This window comes from Strix uralensis, chromosome 3 (genome assembly GCF_047716275.1).
Source record: "Strix uralensis isolate ZFMK-TIS-50842 chromosome 3, bStrUra1, whole genome shotgun sequence".
Lineage (NCBI taxonomy): Eukaryota > Metazoa > Chordata > Aves > Strigiformes > Strigidae > Strix > Strix uralensis.
The window spans coordinates 36,288,187-36,314,977 of record NC_133974.1 but is presented as its reverse complement, the minus strand read 5'-3'; the positions used below and the strand labels follow the sequence as shown (position 1 = coordinate 36,314,977).

Below are 26,791 nucleotides of genomic sequence, written 5' to 3'. Positions count from 1 at the left end.
TTGTTTTCATTAGATGTATCCCATTCTCCTAAGTGTTGTATAACATCCAAAGGATTTAAGTTAAATTTTATAGCAAAATGTGCCTTTATAATTATTCAGCTTAACTTCCAGTCATATTGGAGGATCTATTTTTCTTGGTTCTTTGTTTAGAAAAGCTAGATATTTTGCACACTAAGACAAATAAGAGGAAAAAGAAAAAAAATACTATTAATATAACCATATCATTTTAATTTCGCAGTATGGACAGTTGCTTTTCTTTAAAAAGTGAGGGCTTCCTCTAATGTAAATTTAGCTTTCTGAAAGCTGAGTCTCAATTTTAAGCAAGCCATCTAACCTCCCAGTGAAGTCAGAGAGACTGACACCTTAAAGAATGCTTGATCCCAAGCTAAAATTGATGGTGTGAAACACACTGTAAGAGTGCATTATGCTCTCTGAAACACAGGAGTGTAGATGACAAATCTAGGTGTGAAGACCTCCAGCAGAATGTTGAAGAGCAGCATCCTGTCCAGTAAACCAACTAATAAGTATCCCCTTCTAGTCCATCAATTATTTTTTTCAAAGCTAATATAGCCCTAGTTTTGGGGAGGTGGGTTTAAAATGGGGAAAATAATTTAAAATATTTTATATGTATATTTATTAAACAATCTTAAAACACATACCCAATTTTAGCTGTAGTGTTTCATTTACACACAGCAGCATTTTCTTGAAAAAAAAAATTATTTAGATGAACTAATACTTTCTGTAAGAATAAAATGTCATATTTTAATGTAGATTAAAAGTCCCAAGAAAAAAAATTCGTACATGTAGAACACTTTAATAATAACTATTTTAATCTTTTTCCCACTAGTTATTTTTAATAACCAGTTTTAGTTACATGCAAGTACGTCTAAAGAGCTTCTCTAAGGGGGTGAAGGAAGCAACCGGGCACTAAAGCTAAAACGCTGAGAGTAACAATGGTGTGGACTCTGGGTAAAACTGAAGAGAATTTAGGTTTAATGAACAACACAATATAATGAGTCATTATATCCCATGCGGATTTAACTGAGCAGTTCATATTTCAGCTGATTTTAAGCATTCATCCATGGTTCAGCTCTCTGCAGACTTATCCCATTCATACTAAATAAAGAGTACAAAGAATACATATAAAATTCCTGTTTCCCTCATAATTGCCAGTTTCAATGGAAATTTATGCCTATTTTTCTTCTTAACATGGATTTTTAGAAGTAATTTTTTGATGGAGAATAGTTTTAATACTGGCTTTTACTGAATTTATGTGTCTTGATGAGTTTTCAGTGTGCCACAGCTGAAATATTGTGCTCTCTCTATATTATTTTTTTTTTTTTTCAGAATCTATTATACCACCTAGTGATTTTGATAATGATATCCAGGCCATGGTCACTATTCCTCTGGCAGGCCCTGATTTGGTAAGTTAATACTGGTTGCTGTATTTATTTATTTCTCCATGAAAAATGAAATAAAACAGTGTTAAGATATACATAAATATACAGAAAAAGGCTCTTATGCTAAAATACATACCTGCCTTTTATAAATGTTATAAGGATGAATGTTGTATTGTTATACAACAACAGAGATACTGTTTAGAGCATTTACAGGAGAATGTCACTGCTTGATTACCTTTTCCAGTTTTAATTACAAACAATATCTCACCAGTTCAGTAGTACATCTCAATGACAGAAGGAGAGCAACTGAGAGGGATAGTGAAAGTCATTTTTCTTCAACCATTTTTAAAAGTATAGGCAATGTTATTCGGATCACATACACATGCCAAACATTTTATACATCCCACGACTTCATGGTGAGTTAGCTGTTTGCAAGCTCCTGTGCCTAAAGATTATTTGCCTCTTTGGCAATGAAAACTGTTTTTCAAAAACTTTTTCAGGAGGACTCCATGAGTGTGGAACTCCCACTAGGTTACCCCAGCCCAGCAACAGTGGACCAAACAGGAGACATCTTGGTCAGCGAATTTACAACTGGCATCCCTGTCCTAAGTGAAGAGATCAGTGACCCTGAAGACTTCAATAATTTTGTTTCATCTGAACCTGTGTTCCCTACTATACCCTCCAGAGAACCATTTCAGGACAAATCTCCTCCAGACACAGAAGATATCACTACTGACCACCAAAGTTTCACAGTGCCTTTCAATGCTCTGGGTAGCACTAGCAGTCCTCCAGAACCAGAGGATTCCTATTTGCCTCCTTCCACAGATGATTCTGCTAACAGTGACTTAGTCACCAATGACTATGAGTCTCCAGTGGAGCAGGATACCACACTGGCAGTTTATACCACAAGTAGCTTTATTCCACCTAATCTCCTGCAAGCTGGAGATGCAAATAGTGAAGCTGAGAAGAAGAAAGAACTGACTGATATAACAGAACCACCTTTCAAGGAAGCTGACCAGGATAGTCTGTCTGGACAAGGTAAGACACAAAAGATTTTTCCATAAGAGAAAGTAGGAGAGATCCAGTTGTTATTACACATACAGTCACGTACAAGCACAGTATGCATTCCTTTCAGTTGTGACAAATTTTTCTGGACCATCGGAGGTGAAAAATTTACATTTCTGATGCCCACTTCAGGAAATACCTAATGTACTTGACTTCAAGGTTGTCAAAGTGAGAAAAAAAAGCCCAACCCAACAACAAACGCCTAAGGGTAAGGCACGCTTTGTACAGGGTATTATGGTACAAATTCAAAAAGGTAGAGCAAAAAGCCATGTGGGAAAACACCAAAAAAAAAGGAAATCCCAGGCTAACACAAAAAAATTTTGGTATTTAAAACATGGAAGTTAAATTACTTTGGGTTCTACAGAGAGATGTGGATAACAGCAGCAAGAGTATCATGAAATAATTTATTCCAAGCAAAGAGTATCATGATTCAGAAAACTTTACCTACCTACAGGTTTGATGAATGTGAAAAACTTTTATATATTTCTGTTTTCCATGTTTGTTTATTCAGTTTTATCCATACAGTAGGGCTTTTTAGAGGCACCCAGATATATGAGAAAAAATACATAATAAATCAAAAAACTATATACATACGTATGTCTAGGCGGAGAAAAGTCTGTATAATTTAGCCTTTAAAATGAAAAATACATGATAGACATGTTTCCCACAGTTATCAGAAAAGCATTGACCCTGCAGATGAAAAAAGTTTGGACAAAGATAGTAGGGTCAGCTTTAGGCCACAGGCAGATTAGGCTTCCCCTTAGAACAGCAAAATGTCAGTAAGGCTACTGCCTCCATCACCTCCATCAGTGGCTTGGAAAGCCATGCTAGACACTGTGGAGAACGACAGTGTGCAGGTAACTGGATTGTGTGGGGCAGCAGCAAGAGCCCTCGGCAAAGCCGACAGAGCCATGGTTCCTGCTCTTGTCCTAGCTCTTGTCTTCTCCCTCTTCTGCTCCCTGACCTGGCCTCACCATCTCAGCGTTAGGTCAGTAAACTTTAATTTTACTTACACTTCTAAGAAGCCCGTGCTAGCTGCGTAAGATGCAAGGGGTCACTACAAACACATAGGAGGAATTAGTTCTTGGCTGAATATTCAGATGTGCTTTGAGACAGATTTTTGACTGCCTAAACAGAAAAGCATAAGGCAAGTAAGAACTTCATAGGAATCAGCAGGATTCTCTGAAGTCCCCACGTAGTCTCTAAGCAATACTAAAAAATCTGCAGAGAAAAACAAACAAAAAACAAATTCAGGGCAAAATGCCCACAATATGCATTAGTTTGGACAACCACACCCAGTGTTTCTTGATCCCCAAAAATGTCATCCTCAAAGCTTCTAAGTTTGCTCCCTGCTGCACGAAAGTCCCCTGCTCCCTTAGAAGGCTCTACTTTGTCCCTGATCCTTCAGATCCCTCCTTGCTCAGTCCTTGGCCTTTCATGTCCCACCATCCACTCCAGAAGCCTCTTGCAGTGAGAATAATGAACTCTCCTCCCCCTTTCAGGATGTTCTTTCTGACACAGCATGCCCAGAAACAGCAAGAAGACACCTTCATCCCCGCTGCCTGGCCAGATCCTTTAAGGCAAACAGGCAATGTTTGCATAGCTGATTAGAAACACCCCACTGCATGGTGATAACGTCCTTCACAATGGGCCCACACAGCAGAAACGTGAGAGGGGGGAATGCACATGTAGTGTACTGTTTACAGTGTTGTTCTTTCTGGATCCAGTAAAAAACAATATCGTCATTTTAAAGAATGTAAAAGCTTCCACTTGGGATCATACACTAATTAGCTCCAATAAGGGAAGAGCATAGCATATTCCATGATCATGCTGTTGCGCCTGGTAGTTTATGTACTGAATAAGAACTTCCCATTCTATACTCTTGCCTTTATACACAGAGTTCTGAAGTGAGATAAAGGAAAATACTTTATGATTAGCAGAGTCACTTAAAGATTAGAAAATCACTTCTTACAATAATCAATTGTCAAATGTTCCTGAAAATAAATTTTATGATGAAAAGTGTTAAACACAACTATTTTCAAACACATGTTGAGAAGTCTTGTAGTGCTACTGATAAAAGCACAGCATACCTTCAAATAACAGTACAGCATACCTTTAAATAACAGTCATTATAACTGTGGAAAAGAGTTACATTTGCAGGGGAAAAAGAAGTCATATGCATTTTTCATTCTATTCACTCATTGGGTTAGGGATTTAATGTCATAAAAATCACATAAAGTCACATATCTACTTGTGATTTTCTAAATAGCTGAAAAACCTTGTAGCCTAACAGCTCCAAATGACTGAAGAGAAGCAGCAGAGGATATTTGACTCACCAAAAATGCAGAGCAACTTATGCTGAAGGCACTAGTTCCATTCTTTTTCTTCAGATTTAAAATTGTAAATAATTTGTTTATTGCAATTTATTACAGTTACTGCCTAACTGGTTTTCACTGGATGGGAGGAGGGGTACAGGAGATGGACCCCTCTGGCCCCAAGGTTCGAGCTTGCTTGATTGTTCCCCAGTGACAGTGTAGGACCACAGTTCATCTCACTCTCCCACAGGCTCTGATACCTCAGTTCAAAATGGCGATTAGATTCAGTGTTTCTAAATGATCCTCAGAGATAATATATTGCATAGTTTAATGAGTTTCAGTGTCATCAGGCAAATATGAGGACCAAGGGAAATTTTAGGATGGATAATACAAATGGAAAGTTCACCACTTACACAGATTTCTTCAACAAATTTTTCTCATATATTTTGAAATTCAGTAAAAAAATAAATAAAGGTTTTTCTTCTTCTTAAAGCTATTATTGCCTGTGCCCACAGAACATGCACTTAAAGAGATGTGGACCTTCTGTAAGTGCAGGTTTGATCCTGTAAGCACTTGGTACTGACCCTTTAAACACTACTTTAAGTAATTATTTGTTGCACATTTGGGTTGGAACCTCTCAATCTGCAAAACAAAAAAAACTGTCCAAAGCTGTAAAAAACTCTTGTTCCTCCTTGTTGAACACAAGTTATGTCCAAAACAAGAATTTAAAAATCCCACCACTATCTCTGCAACTGAGTAGCAGGAGAAAAATAATTGTTCCCTGTCTAAAAAGAAGGGATGCCATGTTAGCATTGACACAAAGCTGTAGTTTGGTTAAAATCTTATAGTACAGAAAACATACAGAAGAGAGATGTTGAAAATCTATTTACTAAGTTCTTAAAAGCATAAATAGTATATACTCTTTAAAACTTTTTCTTTTTTTATAGCTTTTTTCAATTCTGGCAGTCCTGTGTACAGCATTCCCTGTATTCTTTTATTTCCCTAGATGTTGCATATTTCATAAGAACTGATAGAATTTGATCTGGAAATTCCGGACTTAACAACATTTATGTCTAAGGTTTTATTAAAGTCAACAGTGTTGGTGATATTAATACAGCAAGCAGAATTCCTTACTAGCAAGTACAGAATTTTTCATTTGTGCCTGGCTGCATTTCATAGCTGCATTTCTTAGTAATATTTTTAAAAAATAAACAAACAAACTTTTAACTGTTGCTGGTGTAAAACAGCAGGAACTACTTAGTACTGTATGAGGTTGAACAGAAGGTTAGAGTCTAAACAGTTGCCTGTAATTCTACTACATTATTTTCTAGCCATTTCCCCACCGTACAGTCCAGAAGGTGGAGCAAGTTTTCTTCATCACATGTTTAGAACTTCAAATTCACTCTTTACCATGAAGGAAGAGCTGGATACCAGAAGTAACATAGTTTGAGATTCTTTTAGGTATCCCCATCAGCTGTATGTTTCACAGATGGATTTTATTACACCAGTTATCACATAGGTGTGACTACAGGCTGAACGTTACTACAGACTCCTGAACATCAAATCTCTACAACCTATCTCAAATACTTTAATTGTGCCTACCGGAGGTCACTGAGCAAAGTAATTAAAAAAATTCTTTCACAGCTCCCAGAAAGATAATCAGACTCAGCCTCACACACAAAAATATACAGAAAGTTCTGCATAAAGCATCTTGGGAAAGGAGAGTGAAAAACAGGTGAGGAACAAGGACTCAAACTGACAAGAGGTGTCCTTTTGAGACGTGCAGAATGGGATTGGGTAGACAGTGGGAGGAATGAACCAGGAGCAGATGTGAAGCTTCTTTCGGATGGTACTGTGCTCATTCTGGACAGTGGTGCTGTCCATGGGCAGTAAAGAGCAGGCCAGTGAGGATTAGACAGCTGTGCTGGCCAAACAGTGATGACAGTTAATCCAGCCCTTGAAGTAGCTCAGTACTACTAGGAAGATGCTAAACTGCCTTTAGAGTAAGTCTAACCTTTGAATTTCAAATTCTGTTTTGAGATTTCACAATAGAATTAAGAGAAAAACCCTGGTATAAATTTCCAGACCTCTTACTGAAAAGTTCTGAAATGCTTGGATCAGATGTTGTGGTTTAAAGATTTGACTACTCAGAAAGGTTTTGCTTTGCTGTAGCACCTTCAAAATCTAGACTATTTCCATTTTCCATTTAGAACCAGTGCAAAACCCCTGTTTTCTTCTACTATCTGAGATGATACCTCTTCACTGTTCTCTAGCATTCCTCCTTCTTCATATTTTTTCCCCTCTGGAGTTAACTCATAAATATCTCTTCTGTATGGTTAAATTTCTTCACCCTCTCTGCAGCCTTCCTATGACTCTACCTAAAACAATATGGCCATTCAGTAAGGAATCCACTTGTGTAATGTATTAGACATTGTTATTTCAAAACCCAAGAAAATTTCAGCAATAAAACATATATAAACAAATGTATAAACAGATAAAAGAGTTCATGAATTCGGCAACAATAATAACTATATACTTCCTAAACAGTAAGAAGAATTTTCATTTTTATCTGTTTTAATTGTAGCTACTAACAAATTATACATTCCAGGTAAATTATTATCCCAAAATTCTGACCATCATGGAGGAAGCATTATTTCTGGAGAAGTTATTCCAGAAGCACAGGACAAAATAAAGCTAGCAGTAAAACACTTCAGCTATTCTGTTGTAGCACATCTCAGCTCACCAGCCTGGATCATCCTCAAGCTCTCAAGAAAGACTCTGAGAGAAAAAGACTCTTCAGGGTGGATCACAGTTTTTTCTGTGAGAAAAAAACACTGATGAGGAGTAGATGGTGGTCACATCTCTGTATGCGTAACTGATAAAAGCCTCATTAATTTCCATAATTGCTCTCATGTTCACGCAGCCTTGTTGTGGGTGGTCCCCTTTAATGTCTTCCTCCTGCCCAACAGTTAATTTAGTTGTGCACTCCTCACTCACTACTATTTCTAAGCAATCTGTAGAAAAACTCAGTTTTCTGTCTGGGGATTCTTTCTGTCTCTGGTTCATCCTCAGCTGCCTAAGCACCATCTATGTTTAGCATAGCTTTCTATTTGGCATAACCAGCATTGTCATGGAAAAGAAAACCTCATTACTTCTTGCAAGAACCACTCTGGATGTTCCCAGGATTGGAATTCACCATTCTTTGTGCCAGGAAAGCTCACCACTTCCTTCACATCAATGGTTATACAGGGTAAGAACTCCTCTGTTTCCTTACATATTTTTCTGTTTTTCTTGTGTTTTCTTTGACCATAAACTGACAGGATTTTCTCAACATTCTCCCCCATCAGCTTCTCTCTGTGCCCTTTCACTTGTCACTTGCCGCCTCAGACATGCAAAGAACGCTTTTCGTGGAGCTGCTGCTTCAGTCTGATGCTTGGGGAAGTGAACAGGTAGGTCTGTGTCATTTTCTCAAGCATTATATATGATATTGATTAGCCTAAAAGTTATCTGTGAATTGAAGATAAGGCTGAATGCAAAAGCTTCAACAGGCCCATATTACGATACATCAGATTTAAGAAAAAGTTCGTAGTATTTTCCCTGTTGTGATAAAGTTAGAATTGCATATTCAGGGTACTACAGGTATCCTGAAGAGTCCTAAACATATTAGAGTAAGTGATTAGCATATGGTCAAAATTTAATGATAGCCTGCTGCTCAGCTATCTGCATGCTGGGAAGAGCAGGAACAACCTGAATAGAACAAAACCTGCATCACATCTTCAAAACATACTTAAAAATGCTAAAATGAAGTTACTAATCCAGACAAAAATGTATGAGAAACAGTGATTCTGTGATATTTTCCCAGTTTAACACATCACTTGTTTAAATTATTAAGCTATCCAATCACTTCAGTTTAGTTTTACTTTAAGGTAAAGCTTTTCTTCCTTCAAATATGATTTCTTATTCATACCCCCCCCCCCCCCCAAATATGTAACATAAATGCACGTTAACCAAAATATTTGAAAATTTACTTTATATGTAATTGGCAATTCCAATGACTCATTGAAATTACTGTGTGAAGTACAGAAAACAATTTCTATTTCTTCTAACAAAATTTGCTTATCCAGAGGCAAATCTTATGAGCCACTTGTATAATGAGGAAATGTTCCTCATTCTCCTCGTTCTCCACCCATATATATAGCAGGAAGATATACCTCAGTGCGCTGTCACTTGTTCACTCATACTTTTCACTCGTAAGTCTCTTCCCCAGACACAGGCGCACATTGCTGTCCCATTGTTTCCACATGTGCACACCTGGACCAGATGCTCATATTCTACACACACACACGGGGTTTCTCTCTCACACAGTCATCACTGTATATTGTTAGTCAAGTCCATTGCTCCTGCAGCTAATTCTCGTGTACCTCACTTGCACCCTTTTAGACTCTCAAAGCTAACCATCTTTCAGTACCTTATGTTTCCAAATTGCTATGACTTCTATAATTCGCATTTCCCTAATGATTGTCCCCTTCCATGTTCAATGCTATTTCACTCTAAACGAATCATCTCCCTCCCTCCAAATTCACCATAATACTGCTGACTTAAAATCACACCACTAGTCAAAACTTAAGCTTTTCACTGTTTGCAGGTAACCCTCCACTATGAGTGAGATGTAACATATATACCACAGGCATTCATATATTTCAGTCTCAGATCCCATCTTGTGTTAAAACCAAACCTTTCTGACTGTGTGAAAAGACAAGATCTAAAGCTGAAAAATGGGAAAGTTCTCTTGCCTGCTGCCTAGGAAGACAGGAGCAACCACAAAGACTATAGAGGCTCAGAGAAGAGGAGAGGAGGAGTACTTGCTACATGATAACATTGAAAACCTGACAAGCCTCCAACCCACCTGTAATTCTTCTTCACCTTTGTTACTGTGCATGAAGGAACTCTCCCTTCAGGAGGGACATGTAGCTGTTGCTGCACGTGATCTAACCACACTTTGTTCCAGAAAATTAATTCTCTTTAGAACTAAAGGGCTAAAAACTTCTTTGAGGAAGTTTACAGTCTTCAGACACAATTCCAGTAGTTCTAATCCTCTGATAAAAAAGGAAGAAATAAGTTCAGAATTTGAAGAGACAGTATCACAAATAACTTTAATAATGCCCTTAATAAGATTATTTAAAAACCTGTGACCAATGCAGTAGTAAAATAAGAAAAATATTTTGAAAGAAATAATACAGACTTTTGACCAGGGGGTGTAAGATTACCTTTTGCCAGGTCATAAATGAATGAAACTAATGAAGTTTGCATGTCATGTAGTCCAGATAGAACAAATATCAAGTAAAGTGGTACTGCTGAGACTAACATGCCCTAAATAATGCATTTTTCTTGCTCATTAAAAATCCTTGGTCTTGTTAGAAATGCTGGCTTCAAGAAATAATGTGTTATGATCAAATGGTACTAAAATTTTTATTTTATAAAATTATTACAGTCCTCTCTTTGGAGGATTCAGTATCCTACCAGCATAAGAAAATCCATCTGAGCTCAGCTTGGAATTCTTAATAGTTGGTTCCTTGTTAGGGGATAACTCGTGCAACCTACATTAGACTATTATAGGCAAGTTGTAACTTGGGTGCTCTGAATCACATCTCTGGATGGAGTTTCACATCTCTATCTACAGAGGGGGCTTGGCCTTCCAACGTTGGTTCTCTTGGCCATACCTGAGATGTCTCACATAGATGTCACTGATGCTAATATCAATTTAAGATGCTAGTTCTTCAGTTTGAAAGATGCCATGGTATTTAAAACTAAAAACCAAAAATACATTAAAATCTTAAATGAAGGTGAATTTACAATGATGTTTATACTAAATTTAATGGGGTTTGTGTGGTGGTTGTGTGGTGATTGTGGGAGGAGGGTATTGTTGGCATAGCAAAACCTGCTGGAGGTTGACTGAGAAAACAATTCATGAATCGCATCTTCATACTTGAGGATTTCAGTTCCTAAGCTCTACTTTTCAATAAAACTTGCCATTGTTTTGATTTATTTTTCTGATGATCAGAAGGAATGAAGTTGGAAAAATACTGCATCAGTAATACATTTCAGTGCTTTCCCCTAAATGCTTATGTAGCCTAGAGCAGTGGCTGAAGGCCTGGCTAAACTTATCTTAGATCATTAAGATAAGCCCAAAGTTCCATTCTCATCTCTATTAAATATCTTGTTCCCCATTTCAGAATCAGGCACTAACTGACACTCTAAAGTGAAACAATAAAAATCAAAATTATGCTGAACAATTCTTGAAGAACTCCACAATATGCCTACATGGGACTGCAAAGCTCTAATAAAGAAAAAAGTAGCGTGGCTTGAGGAGAATACATGCCTGAAAGCATCAGGTCAGACAACTTCACTGATGATACATGGCAGGGCAGAAGAGAATACACTCAGTATCATCTACAGTTGCAAAAAAAAAAAAAAATTCTTCCGGTAGTTCACTTTTCTCCCCTCTTATTGACGAGTTCTTTTTAAACTGTTGTGAGAAGGTTTGTGTTAGTTATACTTAATACTTCTTTCATGTGGAAGGAGGAGGGTAGTTTACATCTTTGTATTATCATGTCTACTCAACAGTTTAAAAATTTAAATGAAGTCCATGTACCCTTAATCTAAATGTTTTTGAGAAAAATCCCAAATATTTATTTAAATGTCATTTTTTGAGAAACTATCATATGTCTTGAGACTTCTGCACCCCAATATTATACGAAGGTCTTTTAGGGAATTTCAAAGCAAACATACAGCTAAAGGCTGTATGGATCCATTTTACTGTACTGTGTAGCTATTGCTGGTTGTAATATTTAAAGTGTCTGCTGCCTGACACCGGTGCTCTGGCTATTGTGAGCTGCTCAAATTCAGAAACCAGCCGTGATGGATGGATTTAACAAGTCAAGTCAGACTAAGGCATCTGGCCCAAAGTCATTATCAAAAACACTAAAATTGAAATGTATTCTTACAATGCAACATAGTGCAAAACCAGTAGGATCTTTACAGTTAAATATCTCCTTCCATCTCTCTCTCGCAGAGTCACTTGTTCCATTTCAAAACTATGAGAAAAATCAGAATACCTTCATCCAAGGCACAACAGTTTAGAAGAATAAAATAGTTCTCATTCTGTGACTTCCATTCCATTAATTATATGGTTTTCACATACAAGTGACTATGTAGTATGACAAAAAAACCCCAAACTGTATTCAATGTTTTCATTGTTCTTGGCAAGTCTTAAAGTGCTTATCTCATGACAAGATTTTAAGAGAGTCACGGGTTTTAACTTTCTAATTTCATGTTTGTCTTTTCTGTTTTTAGGTCCTTGGGACAACACATTACTTGAATTTATACTGTGTGACTTCTATTTTGTTTTTACCATCTTGCAAACTAATAAACTTCCATACCACAAAACTGTCTCATGGTCCCATCACATAACAAAATTTGCTCTTTTTTTTCCTGTCATACAGTTATGAAAAATAGAGAAAGTGGGTAGGGATTTGGAGGGTACTTTCCATTCTGAACAACAGGTATTGTAACCTGTCAGATTTTGTTTCTAATAATTCTAAAACAAAATAAATCAAAAACGGTATTTCAGGTTCTCCTTTTGGGGTGCTCCAAAATCTTTACAGTGGCATGCAGAATTATTTGCAACATTTAGATGGATGCTTCTTTATGTTTCTAGGTGTTTGTAAAGCTTTAGGTCATTTTCACGTGGATTTCATTATTTTAAACTCATTAAATAAATTTTTCAAATTTAATTGTGGAACAGTCAACAATGGGAATAAGAACTGTTATAATCCTCCTGAAACTATAGTTTTAACCGAGATGTTTCTTATTCAGCTTTCATTCCATTCCTTTGTAGATGTGTGTTCATATTTGCAAATTCACTGCTTCTCAGTTCTTCTCTATTGAAGTCATTGATGTTGAATACTAACCAAGTCCAGACTTCTCAGTTTAGCATGGTATCTTACTTGTTTAAGATATATTTTAATATGATTTTACTACGGTAGCAAGTAGTGCAGAACTTCAATACAAAATAACTTATGATAAATAATAGTCACAGCAGCGTCTGGCATTTTTGACATGTTTTCATTGTAAATGTACTTACTAATTCCTTTACTTCACAGAGTATTCTAATCTCAGTTGAATCATTTCCTTAGCGAGGACTTTAATCAGAAAACTTACTTTTAGAGCCCTTGAGCACTAGTATGGCATTTCCTCTGGCAATCTCTGTTGCAGATGAGGTAAAGGTTCTGTAAATGGTAAAAGTGACTTGTCATGCCATGGAAATAACCTAGCACTGACCTACTGTCCATACAAGGTATCTAATGATACACCTGTCTGTATAGTATTGTTATAAAACACAGGAGTACTGCCTCAACATCCAACTTTATAATCCCTTAATTACGAGTGTGCATACTGTTAATTGCCTAAAGCAATTAATGTGGAAATACTGAGTTACCTTCTGCTGCAGTCAGAAGAGGTAAATGGATGTTTCTGCATCTTTTCCAAGTCTTGGAGAGGCAGAACCATCATCGTAACCAGGTGCAGTAACTCTTGAAGTTGGTGGAGAGACTGTAGTGTGATGATGGTCCAGACCCAGTTTTAACAGATCATTAACTGCTCACCAGTCTCTTTTCCACAGATACTTCCATTGCATAGTTTCAGCACAAAATGAAATCAAACACTGCTGCTCAGAGCTCTGGGGATGCTTTAAGTACCAGCTATTCCTGTATTGTTCAAAACACGTAGGTGTTTCTGAAATGCTTAATCCTCTAGAACTACTGAAACATCAGAATGCCAAAGACAGTCATTAAAATTTGACAGTCAAGTCTCTCAGTATATGAATTTGACACAGGTCTATAAAGTAAGCTTGCCCAATTAATTATGTAGCTATTTTATTTCCAGTTGTTGTACTTAAATGACTACTTCGAAGCTGAAAAAGTTTTAAAAGAATATATATTAATTGTATTTATTGCATTATTTCAAAGCTTTAAAGAAAAATGTTTATTCAAAAACTATGCAAAAATCTTTAATGAGAAAACTATTAGCAGATAGCTAATTGAAGTAAATAAAGTCCTTAATGAGACAGAAAATGACAAGCTGAATTACTATTTTTTGGCCATGCATTGGCCAATGCATGTGAAAATATTAATCAAAGGAAAAATTTATTTGTAATAGCACTAGAAACTGATATTTTGAAGGACTCTTACAGGTACAGTGACCAAACACATGAAATTGGTAACTGGATATGTGACTACCTTTTGCTACTGACTGACTTCCTTGAAGGCTAAGGGAGCTTGCATTTTCCAAACAGAGATGGATCAATGAAAATATTAACCCTCAGACATTCCATAAAGGGAATTCTTTCTCTGTGTGGAAGTAAAAGGAGTCAGGGCTTGGCCACCTTCTTAATGATTTACTCTAAATCTTTATGCATCTTTGAAGAACAAGTGAAGAATTCTTTGCTTTTAAGTTGTTTCTTCAGTCACTGCAGCAGTATATGATACTACTGACATCCAAAAAAAGGAATTATGGTAAAGATCCCAAAGTGAGATGAGGGCCATGTCATAACTCTGTTTGGGAACAGACATGTCCCAGACCAAGCACCCAGTCTGTTGCCCTGGTTACATTACTCAGCTAAGCATGAAAGTCTGTAAAACAAGGTTGTCCAGATTGTCCAGTTGTAACCAAATAGATGCCAGTGTGTGGAACCCGACTAAAGAAGCACCTTTGGAAGGTTGTTTTCATAATGAACATACACAAGATTAGTAAACTATAGTTGCTCAACACACTGAATTCTGCGGTGTTTTAGTTTTTCAGGTCTTTATTTTGCAAATTTTATGCTATCCTCTTAGATTTCAGAGTGTAAGGTAGAACTGAATTGTTCTGAGAATAATGAGAAATAATTATCATTACTAAGTAGTATTTTACTGAGGTACAAAATACTCCTCTTGTGATATCATGTCAGAATTACATTTATTGATATCTTTGGTGGTGAGAACATGATGATGAAGCTGCAAGGTGTGAAAATTTTCAGAATAAAATGAAGGCTTCTTAAGTTACACAGAGCACTACATGGTACTGGGTCTAGAGTTGCAGCTATCAGGTTGATCTGTGAAAAATTAGACTACTCAAAATATTCCAGCAAGGATGCTAAAGAGGAAAAGTCAAGAGATACAAGAATTTTTAGGACTGGGGATGATGAGGAGATGGTATTTGCTCCCAGTTAAATGAGGTTCACAGAAGTCAGTGGAGGAGTTCTGTTTGTTACACTGGACATTGGACCCAGCTTCTGGGGGGTTTCATACACAGACAGAATGACAGCCATTTTGGCTCTTCTGGCTTGGCCTTACAGTTAAAAAGGCAAACTTAATCAATAATTATGTGCTGCAAGACATTTGTTGTGACATGTTAGGTCATGTTAATGTTAGGACATGTTAATGATCCTCTTCCCTTAATTCTCTTAATCCTTGTTTTCCTTGTGCTCTAGTTAAAAATGAAAGACCTCAAATACAAATTTGGCTCTTTATCAATTTGCTTGCATACAACAGACCTGCACCCAGGGATTTTGTGGCATTTCACTCACCAAGAAAATACATACATTTGAATCCAGCTATTTGCTGTACCGGTCCACCTAGTATTTATATCACCAGAGCTTCCCATAAGGAGATTATGCATTATGTACCTGCGTTATGGACCAATCTCTTAATTGCACACTTCTTCCTTTGTTAGTCATTTTCTTCAGCCAGCATGTATATCAATATGTACATTTACATTGTAATACAGTAACTTTCATATACAGAACAATATCTGCCAGGGGACTTGGAAAATTTGTCTGTTGTCAATAGGAAATGTCAGTGCTTATCAAGCTCATGAATGAAATGAAATGCCAGGGCTCTTAATGTATAACTTTCTGGGCCTTCTTATTAATACAAACCCAGTTGAAAAATTTTTCATGACAATTTGACCTTTCCCAAACAATAATTCTTTATTCATGGTCAATTAGGAGAATTTTCCTCATTTAAAAAAAAAAACAAAACAAACAAACAAACAAAAAAAAAAAGAGGACAAACTAATTAGGTACCCAAAATAAAGTTGTTGAAATAGCAGTTGATTTCTTCTGGTAAGTCAAACCTATGTATTTTACTTCCTCAGTTGGGAAAAAATGCCTGCATGCAGCACTCTTTTTACAAAGATTTAATATAGCAATGTGCCTAGGAAATTGCCTCTTAATTTAGTGTTTACAAATCTTTGCCAACAGCAATTTAATTTTAGATATAAAACTCTCCTCAGTGTAAGATTGTCCTGCCTTGTCCATGTACTATAAAAAAACATCTGGAGAGTTCAGCGAACATCTTTATGGGAGGGTAAGTGGTGACTGAGAGTTAGAGTTGAGTTATATATTGCTGACAGCAGTTTTTAATTCGATGCCATTGTTTAATCTTCAATATGGTTACTCTGGAGTTATATTTGAGTTCTACATCTTTTTTTGTGCTCTCTGTGTGTTCCCTGCACCTGAATGATAGCATTGTAGACCAAACTGTATGCTGAAATGAAATATGCTGAGCTAAGAATGTCTAAATCTTCAGTGTTTGTGTTTTTAGAGGTTTCATAAAATAATTGTCTTTTTCTAGCCTTCTGCTGTAAAAATCTCATCTACAAGTTAAAATGGGTGAAGTATCACAAATAATTGCTTTATAATGAGCCAGTTTAACTGTATTTTGTGTTCCATTTCAAAATTATATATATATGTGCGTATAGAATCATAGAATAGTTTGGGTTGGAAGGCACCTTTAAAGGTCATCTAGTCCAACCCCCCCTGCAATAAAGAGGGACGTCTTCCACTAGATCAGGTTGCTCAGAGCCCCATCCAACCTGGGCTTGAATGTTTCCAGGGATGGGGCTTCTACAACTTCTCTGGGCAACATGTTCCAGTGTTTCACCACCTCCACAGTAAAGAATTTCTTCCTTATATCTAGTCTGAAAACCAATATATATTGTGTTTATATATAAATCCAACTTTTTAAATGGAAATTCATTCCAAATGTCTAGGTATTCTTTGTTTCATCCATAGTTTTTAACTCCTTCAGGTTGATTTTTATCAAAGTATTACATAGACAGTGGAAAAGCTTGTCAAAACCAGTGGCAAATCATTTTACTGCTGATTTCAACATGTCACTTGTGTAGGCATGTCTTGCAGAGTAACCTGACATGTTAGACAAAGTGCAACCAACAGACAGGGTCAGTAACCCCTGGGTTTGGGACTGGTGCTGTGCTCCAGTAAGTGCTCAGCAGCCTTGTAGGTGAGCCCGTTACCTTTCATATTGCAGGGGACTAACACCACATCTGTGGTCAGTCACTGTCCATCTCAGCTGGAGAGACAGCAACTGATAAATAAGAATTGGCAGCTTATGAAAACAGGTGATACGTGCACAGAGATCATCTTGGTATGCCCTCAAGGCCTTTTAAGTTATTTTGCTTGTAATAAGAGGATACTAGAAGACCTTTATAGTCTATATATAGTGCATATATATATATATATGCACACATACACAGCTATATGCCAAACGTTTAATATATGTATGGTTATTCTGCTTCACACTTGCTGCAATTTCAAAGCCATTTCAGTACTTCTTTCTCCTGTAATTACCTCTTTTCAAAATATAACGTGCCAAACAAATACCATCACTATCCTATGCTTGAGTGTATGTTGTCATGCTGAGAGAACGTTGCTTTGTGGAGTTGCAGGTTCATCCCATCAATAGCTCATCCTGCATTAATGCCTTCAAGCACTAATGCTAAGAAATCTGTTTTGAGTTCCCTTAACTAATAAGTGACTCTCACTCCTTATCAGCATAACAAGTAACAGCAAGAGCTTTGTAAACAGAGAACATCACCAGGCTTTGTTTTTCTAATCTGACCATATCCTTGATTACACAAGACACACGAGGACACATGAGCGTCTCAAGTTCTCAGTGAAGTATTAGGGCACCAAGCTGTGCTGCAGCACTTGGTGTTACATCCTGCATGCACAGCCACCGTTCCATGCAGCACTTTGGTATTCAGTTTTGGTTGCTCTCTAGGACTGTAGTCCGTGTATTGTACTGTCAGCAGTGCAAATTATATATCACAACAAAGAAAAGGAGACTGTACAAATGTGCTAGTTTAAATGGGAATTTGCTGCACCCACTTCATGGTCCTGTTGTGCTTCCAGATCACCAGAGTCTGGCCTTGAGGTAAAGGAGAATGTAGCACTTGGTTTTTTTCTGCATCCTGTCCGACACAGATGCTTTGTATTAGCAGTGTACTTCAGTCTTTTCCAGAATCACCAGTACTCTAAGCTTGCTTGTTATTTTGTACACTTCAGTCATGAACAGCCACTGGGGATGTGGGAAGGAGGTGGGAGGAGCTCATCATGTGAAAGTTAAGGAACTATTTTATAATCTGGCAGAAAACTTTTCCCCTAAGGGCTGTAGGACTGGGCACGCCTGATCCTCAAGCACCCTGATCTCACTTGCTCAGGTTTTATACTACCACAGTCCATTGACTTCAGTGAGTTCACTGCTGATAAATATGGGATTAGAATTCAGTCCTAAATATCAAACCCAAAATAGGTGAAATATAGTCTCTTATCAAGTGGGAATTTTTGTCATCTAAATCATTCTGGTTTCCAAATATTTTGCCAGTTAAAATGAGGCACATGGGGGAAGATGTTTTCATGCATGCAGATGAAGGCAACAAAATTGACTATAAAATTTTGCCTTGTCCAATATGGGAAAGGGATACTAAATATTGACAGAGATGAGTGATCTTCAATAACTTACCATCAGCCAGGCAGTGTTAAGGGCAAAATAGGCACCCTGTGTTGCCTCCCCTAAAACATGGTCTCTGGAAAGCCTTGGCAGCCAGCTCCTACTGATTTGTTCCAAAGTGACAAAGTATAACAAAATGTTTGTCCGGCATCATCAGCTGTCCAGGACAGCTTGGGAACTGTCTTTGATGACTGCTCTACTTCAAGCTGCAAGATAACAGGGGAATCCTGCAAGAACAGGTAACAGTAGCTAATAACCTTCAAAAGAGAGGGAGCATCTTGCAAAGCAGTTGCCTTACAAACTTGCAATGTTTTGTGCATCAGAAAGCAGCAAATATGGAAGGTGTCCTTTCCCTGATTACCCCCATTAGAGTAGTTCACATCTTGTTTCTAGAATGCTTTTTCACACGTAGCTACGAGAACATGCACTGCTGCTGTGATAAACTCTGCTCTAGCAAGAATTTGCCTGATATTGCTCAGCACCTTGCTGAAATACAGTGTTAGCATCTGTTACTCAATACCTGTTAAAAACAGTCTTTACTTTGTGCTTTCACATGGGTTTATTTGTACCAGAATAACATTTGCACTAGTTACTGATGTAGTGACTGCATAAATAGAAGCAGATGCAGTAATGATCCCCCCAGGCTGCTTTATCTGAAGAGTTGTGCTTCAGAGTATCCAGGTTATTTTTGGAAATTGCTTCTAGAAGTTCACTTCCCCACAGAACAGAAAAAAAAAAATCTAGTTCTTCCATTAGCCAAGGCACATGAAACACTTGTAACAAATGGAAAACTTTAGAACTGAGAGTGGGAGGAAGAACACTCCAGTAACACCATGTTACTGGTATTCCAGAGTAAAATTCACTGACCCTTCACCAGAGCCAGACCCACGCTGCCCTACTAGTAGCATCAAACTATGTCACAACAGAAAGTGTTTCCCTTTTACAAAAAACTTTAATAGTCCTTATCAGTCTAATACTTGAGCATCTCAGAGAAAGCCGTGAACCTCAGTCACGCTACAAGGAGCTGAAAGGATTGATTTAGATAACAGAAACTACGTAAGGGGAAAACCAGGCATCTCACATAAATTTGTTTTATATTTGTTCTGTATGTCAGCAGAAAGATATAGGCACTTCAAGAGATCCAGCATATATTTGGATGGTTTTCTTCAAGTGAGATAAATTTCTCTGTATTGACTAAAAAGGGAGCAAAGATGACTGGCTTAGAGGATGCATCTCACTTTTAATGCCTCCTAGAAGTGAGATCAATACCACACAAAGGCATATTCTTAAGACTCCTGAGGACTTTGAAGCAGAACCAAAAAGTAAATCTAGTTCTCTCACAGCCTACTCCAAAAGTTTAACCACTGGTCAGTCTATTATGTGTTTTACTTATTTTATTACTATTGATAATATTTTTATATATTAATTTTTTAGTATTACACTATTATTTTTATATTAACTTATTTCATTAGCATATGTTTTATTTATCTCTTTACACTACCATCACTGAATCACCATATATATATACATAGTAAAACAAAGGAGAGAAGCAGCTCCATACATAAGTTTATGCAAAGTGGTAACTGGATGGGAGAAAATTCTTTTCAAGCATCTAATTCTAGTAAAACCACATATGGTGCCTTAGAACAATTCTTTGCTGTTTTGAGAAGTGGGGTTGGCTTAGCAGAATGGGGCTATATAGAAAATAATCCACATTAGACCAAGGCATTGTATCTGCAGGGAAGAACCAAAGAGCTAGTACATGCTATTAAATTAGCAGTGTCAAGAAAACAGCTATCTCATCCTAAGCTTTTTCTTTGTTGAAAATGTACATTTGTTCCCAAAACCAGCAATACAATAAGCAGAAGATTGGGTCTCATTCATTTAGAAGCATGGGCATGCTCTATGGGCAACTCCTATGCCATAGACAAGATAGTTTCCACCTTGTTCAGTTGAGGTTATTCCCAATGCAAAAGTTTGCTCTCCTTTAGTACTTTCGTTGGCCACTGGGAGGAGATCAGTGTGTAGGGAATGGAAGAGTTCATCAGCTGGAAAAAAACTTCTTTCCTACCAGCTGATAAGTGATTTTTGCCTGTGGGGGACTGCTATGAGTCCCATGTGAAATCCACATAAGTATATCACTGGAAAAGGACAAAGTTGTCAGCTTGAGTAGATGGTTGTTGCTTGGAGGCCATCATTTTCTGTGAAGTCATTGTGGCCCGGTAGCTGTAAGACAAATTCAAAGAGTCTCATTCATCACACTTTAGATTTGGATTTCAGCTATGGCTATCACACATCCTAGATCCACGCGAAGACCCAATAGGGACCTCACAAAAGTTCAGCATCTGGATCAAATGGCTGCTTCAGGTGCAGCTGATGATTTCTTAAAGTTTGAAGTTATTTTCACTGGCGCTGTTGTCTTAAGTAAATTGACACAGTTTGCATCTGAAGAGGCTGTACTGTTTTTCATTACCACATTTTATGATTACTAGCAAATAATAGCTTTAACCTCTTGCAGAGGGGAACAGAATGACTCTGGCATACAACTGATCCAAGCAGACAGCTCAAAGCTGTGATCTAGTCTTTCAGTCAATATAAACTGACAGTGTGATTATGTACCTTCAAAACCAGAATGTGCTTTGAAATGGCTCAGGAAATACTTACCAAGTGTAATTATTATTTAAAAAGGGCACCCACAGAAAACTCATCACTCAAACATGTGGGTGAGGTGTTTTATTCCAGTAGTCCTACCTTGGTGATGGAAACATTTTCATGTTTAGATACTGTTAAATCTTGTTTTTAAAAATGCTTCAGTAGAAATACAATATACATGTTGTTCCCCATGCTTGGTGTTTGTTATGCTTGCTTTTCAAAATAGCTATTTGTTTTTCCCCTGTTTTCCTGCAGCAGTTAAGATCACGGATGAACCAGAATCATCAGGCGATAACATTTTAGTTACAGCCAGCACTTACAAAACATTGCCTTTCTTTATTGGTTCAAGTGATCTCTCTACCACGCAGCCTGAAGCTGTTATTACAGATGTGCTACCATCAGACCCAACAGCACCGCCGCCTGCAGCAACCACCCCATCCTACAGCCACTCTGAGATCATCAAGCAGTCCCTTGAAGTACCAGATTCCTCAGTGCCCACATCTGAGAGCATTCCTCCTGATGGCACCGGGACAGGAGTGCAGGATATTGCTGGCAAGTTAGATCATGTTGGTGTGGTGAGCACAGCAGCACTGGATGAAGTGGAGCACAGCAGCAGTTATATCTCACTGCTGACAGCTGAGCCTGCAGAAGCCACCCCCGCTCCTACGCTGAAGTATGTAACTACCAGCTCCATGACAACCGCAGCCAAAGGCAAAGAGCTAGTGGTTTTCTTCAGCCTGAGGGTAACCAACATGCACTTTTCTGATGACCTCTTCAATAGGAGTTCGCCAGAATACAAAGCACTAGAACAACAGTTCGTGCAATTGGTGGGTGAAAATCAGCTTCAACAACGCATGCAATAGTCGGGCATGGTTTAAAGCAATACACTAAAGAGCACAGTATGTTAACGGTACCAGACCCTAGTATAATTCAGTCTGATAAGCTGTATTTTTAAAGGAGCCATAAACCTGGGATGCTCTCAGGGTATGAAGAAACAGTTTAGGAAGTCAGTGATAGTTTTTACTTCTTCAAGAGACTCCAGATATATGCCTGGCATGTAATTTATTTGGCTTTTTCTTAGAGTCACGTCAACAGTATAGCAGTACTGATTACATCTAAGGCTTGTGTCTACATGCTGGATTTAAAAATAGGCCTTTTAAAATATATCATAGCTTAGCAGGGGGAATGTGATTAGATATGGATTTTCTCTATGGGTACAATAGGGCAGCAGGTCAGCTCAGTAACATGCCTATTATGCTATGCCCTAACCTGCCTGGATTGAACGTTTGAAAATAATTGAAGTTGGCTTTTGAGTAGGTGATTTTTTTCTCTTCCAGATGAATAAACTCCCCAGCTGTTGTGCATTTCATTACAGGGGAAACTGCTGCCCATCCATCTCAATATATGATTGAGAAAGATGCAAAAGTCCAGAAGAAGATAGTGCAAACAGAAAAGTGAATTTGGTGGTGGAGTTTAACAGTTGTATTAAATTCAGAGAAATAAGTGTGTGATGTGTGTACTTGATAATGAAAAGTGACTATACGAGAAATTAATAGCAGGTAGACATTGACAGTAAGTTAAAATAACGGCAAATTTCTGTTTTGCAGCTACTTCCATACCTTCAGTCCAACCTTACAGGTTTTAAGCACCTGGAAATACTTAACTTCAGGAACGGAAGTGTGATTGTGAATAGTAAAATGAAATTTGCCAAGACAGTGCCATACAATATCACAGAAGCAGTACACTGTGTTTTGGAAGATTTCTGTGATGTTGCAGCCCAACACCTCAATTTGGAGATTGACAGTTATTCCCTGGATATTGAGCCAGGTAAGATTGCGTTACTAATCTATGTGAAAAAACAACACCAAGCAGATAATCTTTTCTGGATTGTTAAACTTCAGAAGTATTACTGGTTTGAAAATAACGATATTAGCAATAACCTCCCAGTGACCAGGAGTAATTAAAAAAACCCCAAGATGTTGTAAATTATCTGCAGGCATATTTTCATACTATAATGAAATGATGGGTGGTGGTGTTGGTCTGTGCATGTACAGCAACTGCTTTTCAGAGCCAAAGACAATGAACTAAAAACTGTCTAGGATAAGGGCTGGGCAAGGATGGGTATAAAGAATGCCCATACGCAGCTTACAGAAGTGACTTATGCAAATCTTGCACCTGAGCATGTAAAAATAATTTCTGATTATTTTTGCAGTGTTGTAAGCAAACCATAGTTTAGACATCGTTAAATCTATTTTTAAGGGGCTACAGTCTAAGACAGGAGATAATTTCTAGGAATAAATGGATTCTACAGATACTCACTGACCAGAGCATGACTATATGTAGCACTCTATAGATTTCTAATTCCAGAATCTCTCCTGATTTAATACCTTTCAAATAAGTCTGTAATCTTTGTTAAACAGTAGAAAGTCAGTAACAACATATCAGGACACTATAGTAATGTCAAAAGCTTAAAGTTTTCAAAAACTATATTGTTTTATAAAATTGAAGCCTGGATCTATTTTCAGGTTCTGGTAATTATTTCAGGGCTGAATTAATTTCATTTGGCATGGAGAAGAACGATACCAATACCTCAGCATGAAGATGCCTTCAGCAGTTTTGGTTAAGCCATCTTTTTGTGTACAGATCTCTGACAATTCCAGAACAAAAATCCATTTACAATTCTTGCAGATAGTTTCTAATCTGTTTTCATTTTATGTATCTCCTTGTGGCCACTAAGAGTATAGGTAGAGTGTGTGGTAAAGAAAGTTAAGAAAATCACAGTATTCAATCTTTCCAATACTGCCATGATAAACTGATGTTTTGCTCAATAAAGTATTAAATAAGTTCATTAGAAAGAGTAAACTTTGGGCTACCACACGTTCCCTGCTTTGGTAGCAAAGTTTCATTAAATAAAAATTAAAATACAAACACAGAGAAATTTGAAAATCTTTCATCTTCATCCCTATCAGCTGCTTTACTGATGTTTTACCATTAATTCAAGAAAACAATATCACAATGAGTTTGCTGAGAGCTGTTCTTTCAAGGCTTATGAGCAGTAGTAAAATGTCAAAATAGAAAAAATTATGTTTAAAAAGCCAGTATGTCACCATACAGGTGTTTCAAAGCCCTACTGTCTTTTCAGAAAAAAACAAACAAACAACCCCACCCCAACCTGTTTAGTAAATTAACATAATTTAAGCAAAGTCCTATTTATTGTGAAAGTAAGAGCCATCTAGTGGTGATAATGTCATACCAAATTGAAACTGATGGGAACCGACAGTCCAAAATACATATCAAGACTCAGCAGCAAAAGGGCTGACTGCACTGGTCACAAATAATACCATAAACAATAACATAGTGGGCTTTTAAAAATCCCTGTATGCATTACTTTTGTAACCTAAACAAAGTGAAAACACAGCATGTGTACATGCCCAACATTGTATATTGCCCAGCACTTTAAGGAAAATGAAACATTATCACAAAAAAATGACCCTCTAACCCAGAGAAATGCTCATGCCAAGCTCTACTTGTCAAATAGAAACACTCTGAGATCTTTCAGCTTACAAAAACTACAGGGCTGTAGCACACAACCCTGGGTAATGCTTAGACAGAGTCTCCTTACTAGCAGTATCAACCTTTATTTCCACAACTACAATGGTAAATAAACTGTGACCATCAAAACTGGAGAGGGACTTACAGGAGACATGCAGTTAATGCAGCTGTTTTAATCAAGTACTCAATCATACAAACTCTTGTATTAACCATTTTTCCTTCGGAAGTGTTCTGTTTTTGCTCAGTGTGCAATTCTGTGTGGGGTAAGAGTGTAACCTGTAAGAATACCCCCTTTTGAATTGCCAGCTGCTCTTGTTTCATTAGAGACTAAACTCTGCAATTCACAATCAGTAGTATCCATGACCAGAGCAAAGTACTTGGAATACTTTTTCTCATCTTTTTTGTTGTGTTGGGGTTTGTTTGTTTTGCTGTTTTGTTTTTTTATACATATAATCAAGGGTTTGTCTGACAATAAAGTTACTTTGTTATTTATTGTATGACTTTGATGCCCAGTTGTTAGAGTTTACATGTGAATACATTTACAGTCCAGAAACAAAGTAGATCCCAAATCAACATGTACATTGTATATAGCAAAGGGAAATTGTGCATGCTAAAATTTACTAGTCTAAAATTAAAAAAAAAAAAAAAAAAAAAAAAAAGGAACTAGCCATAGAATTATAGAGGGGTTAAAAGTGAACAGCTCTGCTGGATTAATTTCTACCAGTTAAGCATATCCTAGTGTGGGTCTGAGATTTCCATTACTACTATAAAGAATGCAATGCTCATTTTTCATTGGAATTAGTGTTACTGAGCATCTAGTATGGAGCATGAAGTGGGTCCTGAAAAAAATTCTCAAGACCAGTTAGTACCTACAGGTACTAGATGCAATATCCAGTATGAATCCCCTTTCTAAACTACAGATTTTTCTTCTTAACAAATTTTAAACCCACATAACTCAAAAGGGCCACATAGCCCAGTTCATATCTGTACATCTGCTCTCATTTCCTTCTCCGTGCTTTTTTCAGTTTTGTACACTTTTTTTTTTTTTCCTGGATTCACACATCTTATTGAAACTGTTTGCTGGCAAGAACAGAATTTGTATCCCCTGGTCTGCTTTTCATCTTTTGCCTTCTAAGGGCTTTACCCCACAGTATGCAGGAAACTGCCTCCATGAGACAAAATTGGTGGATGCACCCCTCCTCCTCATCACCCTGTATCAGCAGAAGCTGGGCTGAGCACTGGGTTAAAATTATTCCTTCTGGGTCTTTTTTTCATTTCTAGTAAGAAGTAGAGAATGGGCAAGGAGAATTAGACTTGTGTGACAGCTGATGTTAGGACTTTAAGCTGTCTCTGATTTGAGACTTCCTATGAACACCAGCAGGCTCTTTTACCCTTTATCTCACAGAAGCATCCCTTACTAATATTTAAAAAACAAAACAACTCAGCAAGTTTTCCCAACGCTAACACATCACTTTAAGAAAAAAGCCCTGCAAGCACATGTTTTCTCTAGATGGTGCCAGTATTTCTAGGTTGCATTCCTCAGAGTATTGTGCAATATTCAATAATGTAATACCCTCCCCTTGTCATCACCTAAATAATGTGTTTAAGGTCATTACAGCCAAAACTACTTCTTACACATATGCAAGGCTGTAGCATAGCATCCACGAGTATAAAACTAGCACTTACAGTAAAAAAGGGATAAAAATATCCAAATGTGAAAATCCTTGTCAGTGAGATGAAAATAAAATCACAGCTTAATAGTGATGGGGTAAACAAATGTAGAAGTAAATAGAAGCTTGCATGCTTGCTGTGTCATCTACAGAAAGACGGATGTGTGTCCTTTTATGCCAGGCTACACCCTCCTATTAACATGCCCAAGTAGCAGGCCAGTGAATGTGAATTGTTTTCTCTAGCTGCCACAAAGCCTGCTGAGTTACTTTCGGGTAACGCATCAATT

At 37.4% G+C, this 26,791-nt stretch overlaps 1 protein-coding gene across 3 annotated transcripts in view; it reads left to right on the top strand.

The window, feature by feature from the left end:
- IMPG1 (interphotoreceptor matrix proteoglycan 1) overlaps positions 1 to 26,791 on the top strand; it is a 65,155-nt gene that overhangs the window by 31,482 nt on the left and 6,882 nt on the right. For 2 of the 3 annotated variants that reach the window (XM_074861905.1, XM_074861902.1), the window contains exons 11-14: positions 1,348 to 1,424; positions 1,901 to 2,438; positions 21,538 to 22,109; positions 22,890 to 23,109. In XM_074861905.1, coding sequence (XP_074718006.1) covers positions 1,348 to 1,424; positions 1,901 to 2,438; positions 21,538 to 22,109; positions 22,890 to 23,109 — 1,407 coding nt within the window. The remainder of the gene's footprint in view (positions 1 to 1,347; positions 1,425 to 1,900; positions 2,439 to 21,537; positions 22,110 to 22,889; positions 23,110 to 26,791) is intronic. The other variant, XM_074861903.1, reaches the window with a different exon arrangement.